At 52.7% G+C, this 12046-nt stretch overlaps 1 protein-coding gene across 1 annotated transcript in view; it reads left to right on the top strand.

Moving 5' to 3' along the window:
* Positions 1 to 12046, top strand: part of ACOT11 (acyl-CoA thioesterase 11) — a 152016-nt gene that overhangs the window by 95484 nt on the left and 44486 nt on the right. The window contains exon 2 of the mRNA XM_047082351.1: positions 2722 to 2989. Within this exon, the coding sequence (XP_046938307.1) occupies positions 2722 to 2989 (268 nt within the window). The remainder of the gene's footprint in view (positions 1 to 2721; positions 2990 to 12046) is intronic.

Raw genomic sequence — 12046 nt, 5'->3', positions numbered from 1 at the left:
TACAAATATATCTTGGAGAGCCTGTTTTGAATTCTTTTGGGTATTAAAGAACTATTACAATTCAATAATAAGACAATCAACCCGATTTTTTTTTAATGGGGAAAGGTTTGAATAGACATTTTACCAAGGAAGAAACCCAGATCAGTAAGTCAGTATACAAAAAGATGCTTAACAACATTAACGGACAGGAAAATATAAATGGAGCCCACCATGATGAAGCACTGTGAATCCACGGAAATGATTAAGGTTAAACTCGCTGACCAAGTGCTGTGAGCATGAGGAGGAGTTGGGACTCTCGCATGCCACTCGTGGGAATGTGGAATGATACCACCATTGTGGAAAAATGTTGGCAGCTTAAAAAATGTTAAACGTACACCCATCATATGACTTGACCACTCCTAGGTATTCCACTCCTAGGTATTTACCTAAGAGAAATGACAGCATATGTCCACACATGGATTTGAATATGAATGCTCATACTAGCTTTATTTGTATAACAGCCAGCAAATAGAAACAATCCAAAGTCTGTCAATAAGTGAATGAATAACCAAATTGCGCTATAACCATAAAATGGCATTCTACTCAGCAATAAAAAGGGACAAATTATTGGTGTATGCAACATACATATGAATTGCAAAATAATTATGCTGAGTGAATGAGGCCAGACAAAAAAAGAATGCATACTGTATGATTCCATTTATATAGCCTTCTAGAAATGCAGCCTAATCAAGAGTGACAGAGGCAGATTATTGTTTGCCTGGGATGTGGGGGAGGGGGCAGTGTGGGGCAGAAGGGAGGGATTACAAAGGGCTATAGGAAGTTTCGGTGGTGACAATATGTTCATTACCTCTGTTGTGATGCTTTCATGGATATATATGTGTATATATATATATATATATATATATATATGTATGTATGTATACATAATATGTATGTCAAAACTTGTCAAATTATACCCTTTAAATATGTGCAGTTTATTGTATGTAATGATATCTCAATCAAGCTATAAGACAAAAAGAAATAAATTCAAGTAGACCCATAAAGAGAAATAGTATGTAGCAATGAAAATTATGGACAGATATTTATGATAATTGTTGAGAGAGAAAAAAAGCAGATTACAAAACAATATGTCCAATATGGTCACTTTTAAATTTTTATTATTTTTATTTATTTAAAAAATTTTAAAAATGTTTGTTTATATTTGAGAGAGAGAGAGAGAGAGAGAGACAGTGCTTAAGCAGGGGAGGGGCAGAGAGAGACAGAGACAGAATCTGAAGCAGGATCCAGGCTCTGAGCTGTCAGCACAGAGCCTGATGCAGGGCTTGAACCCACAAACCATGAGATCATGACCTGAGCTGAAGTCGGACGCTCAACCGACTGAGCCACCCAGGTGCCCCTGGTCACTTCTTTTTTTTTTTTTTTTAGATAACCTGAATATCTATGGCATTCACCATTTGATTATAAAGAGTGTCACATTAAAATCAAACCATGGTTTATGCCAGCCCAGATCCATCCTGCCAGTGTGGGAATTCTCCTTCCCTGTAAAGTCCCCTGTCCTTTATGTTTCTGGGTGTCCCCACATGTGTCTCAGTGCACTCAAAAAGCGATCTCATATGTTACTTGCTGTTGCTGACACCAGCCAAGCTGAGTCTCCTGCATTAATGTTGCTAGCGGAGCCAGAGATAGGCCCATGTCACTTGTCCGTGTGACCATGTCACATGTGCCAAGCCCCATGCGTGGGTTGCCCAGCAATCCAGCCATGTGACTCTTGCACCCTTAGGGGGCTCTGAGAACATGGCCAAAGCAAAGTAATTGAGAAAATGCCCCATCTTGTGTCATGGTCAGAGGTCCCCACAGGAGAGTTGCGTGGGCCCCAGGGGTGGCAGGATGATAGCTCTCTTTGTTGCACACTGTTCTTTTCTCCAGGGAGGGGCAGGGACGGGAGGAGTTCAAGTACCAGCCTCTGTGAGGTGTCCGCCATGATTGACTCTCCACCCCTCCCATCCTGGTGTGGAAGCCACTTCCATTGCCAGACTCCTCCTCCCAAGATCTGGTGTCTTTCGGGAAGCACCACCATCCTCTGTCAGGTCCTGATGAGCGTGTATCGCAAACGTGAAAACCGATGGAGACTTTTCCAGGCAGCAACTTATGCCCATGACCATATCATATATTTCATGTCACCTCATATTACACTCTATAACATAACATATGCAGATGCACTCGGAGAGGGGGCAGGGGGGTCTCCACCTCCCCGGTTGGCAGGTCCACATTTTTCAGCTCTAGTCTGGTTGGAAGCACATGCCTTGAAATACTATGATTCTCTCTGAGCAGAGCGATCATGGATGGCATTCATTTTCTTTGTTCTTTTCTGAACTGTCCATTTAGATTTTTTTCTATCAATACTCATTAGGGCAAAACAGTGTGTCTGGCTCAGAGAAGCTGGGTCCCAGCACCCAGCTCAGTGTTTGGCACATAGTAGGTGCTCAGTAAAGGTGTGACAGAACAGCAGGTATTACGTTTCTGGACTCTGAGGGGCTGACTTAGCAAGAACAGGCAGCGGCTTTTGCGCCCTGGCGCCTGTCCTGCTCCACGTGGACACTGCCAGGTCCGGCGCCCACGTTTCCGCTTCTGCCCGGCGCCCCGGGACTGACGCCTGGCGGGGCGGGGTGTCTGGCGCCGGCTCGGTGCCCTGGCCCTCTGCGATCGCCGCTGCCGCTGCAGCCCGGGGCCGCCCCACCCGTACCGGGGAGGGGAGGGGACCAGAGTCGTCGGGAACTCGCCCAGGCGCCCCCGCCCGCCCGTCTTTTACCCGCTGCTTTCTGTGCCTCCCGCAGCCTCTCCTAGCCTCCCCCATCAGGCTCCGCTTTGGGACCTCGCATGCCCGGTTCTGAGCCTCTCCCCGCGGAGCTGCTTCCCCCCCGAAGTTCCCAGCAGGCTCCCCCCGCCTCCGCCCTGCAAGCAGTTGGGTCTAGAGGGTCCCACCACTTGGGTAAGACCCCCCCCCGCGCCCCTCCCCTGCCTCCTGCCTGGGAAAGACTGCACTCTCTAGGATCTCCCTGCTGCTGGCTTCTCCTCAGCCCCAGCACTCTCTCTAGGCAGATCTGCCTCTACCCCAGGACTGGGCTCCAGACAAGCCTTTTGGTGCCTGATACACTCTTGCTTGGGCAGGCTGAGGCATGAAGAAGCGTCCTGGGATTTGAGCTGAGCTGGGCGGGCCTCTCACCAGGATGGGGGAGGCTGGCCCTGGGAAGGGCCTGTGGACTCACACTCCAGAGGGTGCAGCCGATGCTGACTCACTTAGATCTGGGGTGGGTGGGGGAGCCCTAGCCCTTGTTGTGAGTAACCTCCGGCACAAGGGTCCAGTGTGAGGCTGGCTGGGCCCAGGAGTTCGTTCTGGCCCCAGCAGATGGAGGTGCTGAGAGTGGGGCAGGAAGGGCATGTTTGAGCCCACTGGTCAGGATGGAGTTTAGGATTGGCTGGACAGGTTCGGGACTCTGTTCGTGCATCCCTAATCTGGCCTCCATGGCTTGTTGGCAACCCCCCTCCCCGCCCCCCCTCCCGCCCATCTCTACCACCTGTGTCTTCTCTCCTCTGCACTGTTGACTGGCTTCCCACTGCTTTCTTTGCCCAGTTTCTCCACAGAGGGCTGTAGTTCTGAGGGGCCCTGGCCTTGGAGGAATGTTGATGTCACCTCTACTTCCTGTATCACCGCCTCCTTGCTTTGTTCCTTCCTCCTGTCCGCCTTCTGTTTATCTCAAAACTTCCTTTATTCTGCCATGCCAAGCCGAAGGGGCCCCCAGAAGGAACTGGAGTCTTTAGACTGGAGAATAGGAGAGAATGACATTCCTGCACTCATCCATTCTTTCATCCATTTATTCATTCATTCATTTGATCATTCATGTACACGTGTGTTTATTGCCATTCACTCACTCACACATTCCCTTGTTCCTTCACATTCAATTATTCCTTCATTCTTGGGACACTTATACTGAGCATCTACTATGTTCGAGGCCCTGAGTGTTTGGTGGGGGCAGGATACTCTGATGAATCAACTCCATCCCTGATGTCAGCCGTTCAAGGTCAAGAAGGAGAAATTAGCACAAATCAGCCCAACTTAAGAGAAAAAGCAGCATGAGAGAGAGAGAAAGCGCTGTGAAGTGTGTGCGTGTGTGTTTGTGTGTGTGGAGAGGGTACTGAGAAGGAGGATGGAATTTTCACTTAGGAGGAGCTCAGAAGACTTCCTGGAGGTGGTGCCATCTGAGCCAGGCTTGATGGGGGCCAGGGTTGGGATGTAGAGCTATCAGAGGGCATCAGGGAACAGCAGGAACAAAGGAAATCCCAGGTGTGTGAGGGGACAGTTGGGAGCTCTTTTCATGGCTTGAGACTATTAGAAGAAATAAGTCTGGATGGGGAGGCCAGGGCCCGGTAGAGGACAGGACATGTGCTCCCATCTCTCTGCCCTCTGTCAGGCCAGGAGAGCAGCCGCGTTCTGGGTGACCCAGAGCCACAATCATGGGGTACTAGCAAGATCCTTGTGGCTATTAGAGTTCTTTGATTGTTCAGCAGTCTTAGACGGAGTGAGCCCTTCAATCTCGGATGTAGATAAGTGGAGCTTGGGATAGTAGATGTGTGTTTGGAGCAGGAGAGAGCTCTAGGTTCTAGCCCATGGAGGGGTTCAGCTAGGGCAGTTCTGAAAGTGGGAGTTGGAGTGGATGATGTCAGAGGTCCCCAGAGAGTCTGTGGTCCTATCTGGAAAGGCAGAAGAGGGAATTCCTGGGAGTTTGATTATGTATTCATTCATTCATTCCCTCCTTTGACCCTATACCACTTCCTGACTGACTTCCTCCCTCCCCCCCTTCCTTCCTTCTTCCTTCCTTCCTTCCTTCCTTCTTATCAGTACTAAACTCTTGTTCTGGACAGACCCTGTCCTGAGGACTCAGGTGACTCAGATCAACTCCCTGTCCGTGTGAGTTCCCAGTCTCATGGGAGAGACAGACCCATGCCAGAAAGTGACAACCCAGTAACACTGTGGCATATAAATGGAGGTGACTCCACTGTGTTTTGTCACCGAGTGGGATGGTACAGCTGAGGAATTAATGCAGACATTTGTCTTCTAGCCAGGAAGGCCCCATCTGTGGGGCCAGATGAAGGATGTCACGTGGGAAAAGAAGTGTTTGTGGCGGAAAATACTCAGGGTTCCTGGGGCTTGAAAAGCAGGCTTTCCCTAGACACGGGAGTCCCCAGAGGCACACTTAAGGACCATGCCTTTGGGCCATGGGCACCGCAAGCTCATTCCACACCAGAAATGAGCCTGCAAGATTTGAGAACCTCTAGAGAAGTCCTTGGTCAGCATAAGCTGTAGGCGGTTGTGTGGAGTGGTGGTTACACTTGTGGGCTCTAGACTTAGATCAGAGTTCAGATCCTTAGGCTACTCTTATCAAGTGCATGCCTTGGGACAAATGACGCTTTGCCTCCGGTTTTCCTCTGTAGGAGAATGATAATCATAGTACCTTCCTTCTAGGATGAGGCCTGAAGGTGGTAACCTCTATGACGTGCTTGCCCAGGGTGTGTGAGGAGAGCCGTGACGATGGCAGTGATGATAAGAGTGATGTACAGTCAAGAGCTGTCCCACAATCTCTGGGTCTCATCCACCCCAGCTGGAAAATGGGAGGGCTGGCCCAGCTCACTGGCTCTCAAAGTATGGTCCCTGGACCAGTAGCGTCAGTATCACTTGGGATCTTATTAGAAATGCAAATTCGGGGCGTCTGGGTGGCTCAGTTGGTCAAGCATCTGACTTCGGCTCAGGTCATGATCTCCCCGTTCGTGAGTTCGAGCCCTGTGTCAGGCTCTGAGCTGACAGCGTGGAGCCTGGACCCTCTTCCAGTTCTGTGTCTCCCTCTCTCTGCCCCTCCCCTGCTTGTTCTTTCTCTCTCTCTCTCTCAAAAATAAACATTAAGCACAATAATAAAATAAAGAAATGCAAATTCTTGGGCTCTCCTGGAGCTTTACAGGAGATGTGGCCCAGCAATCTGAATTTTATTAAAAAAAATTTTTTTAATGTTTATTTATTTTAGAGAGAGAGAGTGCGCACTAGCGAATGAGCAGGGGAGGGGCAGAGAGAGAGGGAGACCCAGAATCCGAAGCAGACTCCAGGGTCTGAGCTGTCAGCATAGAGCCCGACGTGGGGCTCGAACTCACTGACCATGAGATCACGACCTGAGCCCAAGTTGGACGCTTAACCAACTGAGCCACCCGGGCGCTCCGCAGTCGGAATTTTAAAAAGCCCTTCACATGATTCTGCTGCAGGCTGAAGTTTGGGGACCACCGACCTCACTATCACTTAAGACCTCTTCTGTATCCACTTTTCCAGGACTGTGATTCATCTAGGCACGTGGCATGTTTCCTATGTTTAGGGCCCTGGTCTGGGGGCTGATGGGAGAGGGCACAGAGATGAGTAAGATATGGTGTCAGCCCTGAGGGGGCTCCCGAGTGAGTTGGGAAGGGGAGGCAGATCCCTGTGGAAATATTTGTTGAAGTAACGGACCCGACAGAACTGCCAGAGAGACACGAGTCAGTTCCATAATAAAGAGCAGAGAGGAGAGAGACCTTTCTCTTTCTCTGCAGAGAGCTCTGGTTCTCTGTTGCTGGTTCCTGACAGTATACTGATTCAACCTTGCTGGAGTGCCTCTCATAAGTCTTACTGAAGTCTCTTGTATTTTGTGCCTTGCTGTGGGGTGGGGTGGTCAGGGGTCAGGGGTGGTGATTCTAGACAACTTCTCGCAGACTTTGGGTAGCTCACTTTTCATCCCCGGCTTCAGTGTATCCCTCTGTAAGGTGGGGGGACCAGACTGAGTCCAGTGAGTCTGGGACATTATGGACTGCTGGGGAGGGGGCAGGCTGGGGATCAGAACCTCTCCGGGTTTCCATTCCCTCATCTGCACAGCGGGGCCCTGAATTGCCCTGGCCGCCTGCCTGGATCCAATGAGATGAGCTTTCCCTTCTCTGGGCTGTTTTTCTTACCAGTCGAGGGAGGTCTCATGATTCCTATCCTGTTCACTTCACGTGGCTTTTAGCATGTGGAACATGTTCTTCATTCTCAGAGCTTCTTGAAGCCCCAGCCCTGTTGCCTGGCATTCAAGGTCCTTCTCGACAGATTCCCAGCTTTTTTTTGTTTTTCCTGCAAGATGAGAATCCTTACTGCCTATTACTGCGTCCTATTCTGTTCCTGTTAGGCCTTCTGTCTCATTCCTCTTCTCAGCCTATCCAAACCCATTCAGTCTTCAGGCCAGAGACCACCACCTCCTCCAGGAAGCCTCCTAGATTGCCCCAGCCCTCCGTGCCCTCCTTGGACCATCTTGCTGTCTTTTAAGGTGTGACTTTAATTTCTCACTTGGTGACACTGGACTGCTGGGTCTGTTATTTCAGGGGAAGCCTTGAGCTCACAGGGGTGGACATTAAAGCCCTTGACTCCTAGAGCAGGGAGTCCCAGAGACAGGAGGGAACTTGTTGACAGTCACACGGCACATTAGTGAGAGAACCAGGCCCAGAACCCAGGTGTCTTAGGCCCGGGGGCGGGGGCAGGGGGGGCGGTGGAGATATCATCAGGTGTGTGGGGAATGAGCTAGAGGCAGTGAAGGGCAGAGGCCTCAGATCCGGCTGACCTGCGTTCCAACGTGGCTTTGTACTCAATAGCCGTGCCACCTGGGGCGTGTCACCTACCCTCCCCAAGGGACCTTCCGGTGGGGTTGGAGTGAGGACCGGCACCAGGCATGGCGCACAGTCGGTGCTTGGTTATTGTGAGGTGCTCATTATTACTCCCGATCCATCCGTCCACCCCAGCTCCTCTGCCTGGCTCTTGCGTACCTTCTTCTCTTAGCCACCGAGGACTTTATTTTATGGCCCTGTCGTGAAAAGTCCAATGTCAGCGTCAAGGCCTCCTCGTTAAGCCTCTTGCAGAAGTGAGAGGGAGAAGGGAAAATCTGGGTGGTCTCTAAGTTGGTAGTGGCTACGGAGGGCACTGGGGCGGGTGCCCAGGGGGGCTGAAGCCTGTGAAGCTAATGAGGTGAGATTTAGCAGATGCCACTTTAAGAAAAGTCGCATTGCTCATTGTAAGGAAACGAGGGGGTGTGCCCTGTCCCTGGCCAGTAGCTGCACTGGGCTGCACTTGGGGGCAGCACTCCCAAGGGTGAAGAGTCCTAGCAGGTGGGGCTGGTGTCTCTCCGGGAGGCTGCTGGCAGTTCCCTGGCCTCCTGCCACCTTTCAGCCTGACCCCTTGTGGACAGATGGAAACCTGGTGACCATTTGGCCAGGCTAACTGGCTGGGGACGGGAAGGTGGGAACTCCGGCCCCCTAGGAAGGACCCTGGAGCCGAGAGACCCCCTGAGAAGGATGTCAGGGGCTGGAAGTGGGCTGGAAGCGACCAAGTCTGGCTGTGGCTGGAAGCGAAGTGCAAGTCCGGCTAGGTGCCCAGTGGGCGGGCACAGGGCCCCCTGACATGGCTGGGGCCCAGTTGGCAGCCTGTCTCCTTCCTCTCCACCAGGCGGGCACAGGAGCCTTGGGAGGGGGTGCTCTGGGAGGAGGGGGGCAGAGGGCAGTGTGAGGACGGGCAGGACTCAGTGATAACAGCTGGGCTCAGGAGGGGCGGGAGCTCCGGAGGAGGAGCAGGAGGAGAGGCCGACAGGCTTCATTTGGAGCCAGAGCCTGGCTGTTGCTCAGGTTACCAGTGTCTCTCTCAGAGGGTTCGACCAACGGTGTGACCAGCTGGTGGGGTCTCGCCGCAATGATCCAGAATGTCGGAAATCACCTGCGAAGGGTATGGAGGGCGGTGGGCTGGGGGCTGATCGGAGGCAAAGGAGAGGGGGCTGGAGGTTGCGGGGGTGGGGGTGGTCTCGAGAGAAGATCGAAGTTTCCAGTTTAAGTCAGAAGTTCTATGGCTTCTCTCTCATTTTCCATGGACCACTTTCCAGCTCTCTTTGAAGGAGGAATGGCAGAACTCCTGGGCTGGTTTATTAGAAGCAACAATCCCCAAACCAGCCCCAGGGGCCGTTAGCTCCCCCGAGGGCTGGCTGTGTCTGCGCTGGACGCTGTCTGCGTCTGGAATTCTATTCTGGCGGTGTGGGTTTCTCCCAGCGGAGTCCTGTGCGTGTGTCTGCTGCACATCTGAGCTCCGTGGCTGTGTGTCGCGCTGGAGTTCAGGGCTCGAAGGCCCTGACGCTGAGAGATGTTACAGGGCTGGGGAGGGGGTATGTGGGTGGGCGAGGGTGTGGCAGGACCAAGCCCGGGATTCTCAGGGACGATAACCTCTTTCAGAGAGCAAGCTTAGGACCAGGCGTGGGCTGTTGAAAAGGCGTTCTGCAAGGTGTCCTGGCAAGACCACGTTTCCCTGGAATGTCTTAACGAGGACTTTGGAGCTGAGATTAGATACTGAGGCATGGGACAGACCCAAGTGTTCATCACCGCCTGGCGGGATCCTTTGATCTGGTGAAATGACTGGCAGGGGTTGTGCTGAGCATAGAGTGGGTATCCTCTGAGGATGTTTTCAGGAATGCCTTTTGTGAAAGGGGCAGGGGTGAATACATCTCTTACTTATCCCTTCCCTCCGTCTGCATGACGGCCGCTCACCTCAGACCTCGGCACCCTCACCACCCAGGACGCCTTCTCCCTGCTTCCCCGATTTCACAGCCGGCCCCTCCAATCGCCCTCCACTGGAGGGATGCTTCTAACAGGGACACGTGATTATTCCCCACCTGCTCAGCCGGCTGCCTTCAGTACAACGTTCACATTCCTTACCTGCTACCAAAGGATCTTGGTACTCTGCTTCTGGCTGCCTCTCCCCCCTCATCCTTCCTTCCCCACCCCTGTGCATTCAGCGTGGTGGCCATACTGAACTGCTTGCCACTGCCTCAGTTGACCGCGTTTGTTCTCCTCTCTGTGCTGTGGTCCGTACTGTGCTTTTTGCTCGGGTGGCCCCCAGCTTCTTTCTGCCCCCTGGAAAATTCCTTCTGGGCCCTCAGATCTCAGCTTAGATGCTGTCTCCTCTAGAAAGCCTTCCTAGATTACTCAGGGCACAGGGAGCCTTTGTGTTAGTGCCCATCTCTCCCACCAGCCAGTGAGTTCCATGAGGCTGCTCTTGGTGTGCCCGGCGGAGGGCTGAGCACGGTCAGGGTCCCGGACAGTGCCTAACGAATGAATGGGCACAGGCAGCTTCTCAGTGAGGCCAAGGGTGGGGTCTAAGAAGCAAGGTCCCATCTCCTGAGCACGGGGCAGAGAGCGTTTTCCAGGCGAGGCTATGTCTTGGGCACTTCATGACTTTTTTCCCATTGATCCCCATCAATAACTGGGGAGAAGGCAGTGGAGAAGGCATGTATCATCATCACCGTTTTACAGAGATAACAGTATCGTAGTAGCAAATCTGTATATAGTGCTGGCCACACCTGGGCACGATACCAAATGCTTTGTATATATTAATTCATTCCGTTTCCTGCGAGGTAGGTACAGGTATCATCCCCATATCCCAGATGAGGAAACTGAGGCTCAGAGAGGTTGAGGACTTGCCCAGGCTCAGGATCACCCTGGCAGGAGGTGGCAGAGCTGGGATTTGAACTCAGGCAATCTGGCTCCAGAATCTGAGCTCTTAGGGAGCCCGAGGCTCAGCCCAGCAAGAGCCCAGAGTGAGATTCCAGCCCACACATTCCGAGTCTGAGCCCAGGCAGCCTTTTGCTTCCCCAATACTCTCCTGCCTGCTCTCCTGAGCTGGGGAGTGGAGGTAAGTATGGGGGTGGAATTGGGCTCATGAGGTGGCATGGGGGACCTCGTGCCGGCTGAGAACACTCAAGCCTTGATTGCCACCTGTGGACCATCTCCTGCACGCAGATCTGGTTTTTCCTGAATTCTCTTAGTTCCCTGGGAAATATAGGACGGTTTGGGATGATTTTCTGGGTTGTTACCAAAGCTGTTTTTAATGAAAAGCAAGCAAATCAAAAAACCCACTGGGGACAAAGAAAGCCAGGTTGACTGGGAACAGAAGGGAGGCCTCAGATAACCCGTAAGCTTTGCCTCACAGGCTTTGGGGGCCCTTGTCAGTATCCTGTGACACTACAGACACGGGCGTTTTGGAGTTAGGTGGTTCTGGCTCTTACCTGCCACTGGATACCCAGCGAGCTCTCGAAACGCGTGGATGAATGAATGAATGAGGCGGTGAGTCTGCTGCCCAGCTTGGGGAGCAGGGTGTGAGGGAGGAACGCTGCTCAGTCCTTGCCTCTCTGAGTGGAGACCCTCTCCTTCCCCATCCGAGGTGTCAGACTGTACTGGGGACTGAGTCCCGCGCTCCTGGTCTGGCAGGGATCCGCTGGAGCCCTAGTGGGAAACTGGGAACCTCTGCTCAGCCTGCGTTCTAGCCCGGTCAAGGTCACCTCCCGGGAACTTTATTTACTCTGGGGAAGGTGATGGGGCTGTTTATCCCAGCTCCCCTGAGGAGCCCTGCACCCTGGTAGTGTTGCCAACAGGGTGGTGGCAGATCAGAAAGAGCCACGGGTATCTGCGCACATACTCGTGTGTCCACCAACCTACACGCTGCTCCCAAGCCCTGGCAGTGATCCCACTGCTTCACCTTGAACCTGAGGACAGCTGGAGGTTCTCTTCCCCGGCCCAGCCAGCCCCCCAGCCTCACTGAGGGTCTAGTTCAGGGTATGAGGAGGTTTTAGGCACAATGCTTGGCCACCCCTGGATTAGAATCCTTTCTTCACCCCATGGCTCCCCATCTCTGGTTGTTCTCTGAGGTTCCCAGCCTTGACATCCTGGGGTTCAGGACTTTGGTGAAGGGCTTGTGTACCATCTTGAGGTTGGTCCTGATAGTGAAAGGCAGGGGCCTGTCTGCCTGGAGGACCCCGCTGTGTGGTGAAGAGGGGAGACCCGCAGGAATAAAATGACATGCCTATCGTATGGTATGAGGGCAGAAGCTACCGAACGGATGAGTGACTATGAAAGCTCAGAAGGGCGCTGTTGCGCCCGGAAGGCTTCCTGGAAGAAGAGGCAAGACTCAGACACT

Source organism: Lynx rufus, unplaced genomic scaffold, assembly GCF_022079265.1.
Source record: "Lynx rufus isolate CCGP_SWC_20201006 ecotype Redwood Valley unplaced genomic scaffold, mLynRuf1.p SCAF_2, whole genome shotgun sequence".
NCBI classification, from domain to species: domain Eukaryota; kingdom Metazoa; phylum Chordata; class Mammalia; order Carnivora; family Felidae; genus Lynx; species Lynx rufus.
Note: the sequence above shows the minus strand (reverse complement) of the source record. Positions and strands in the feature narration are given on the sequence as shown.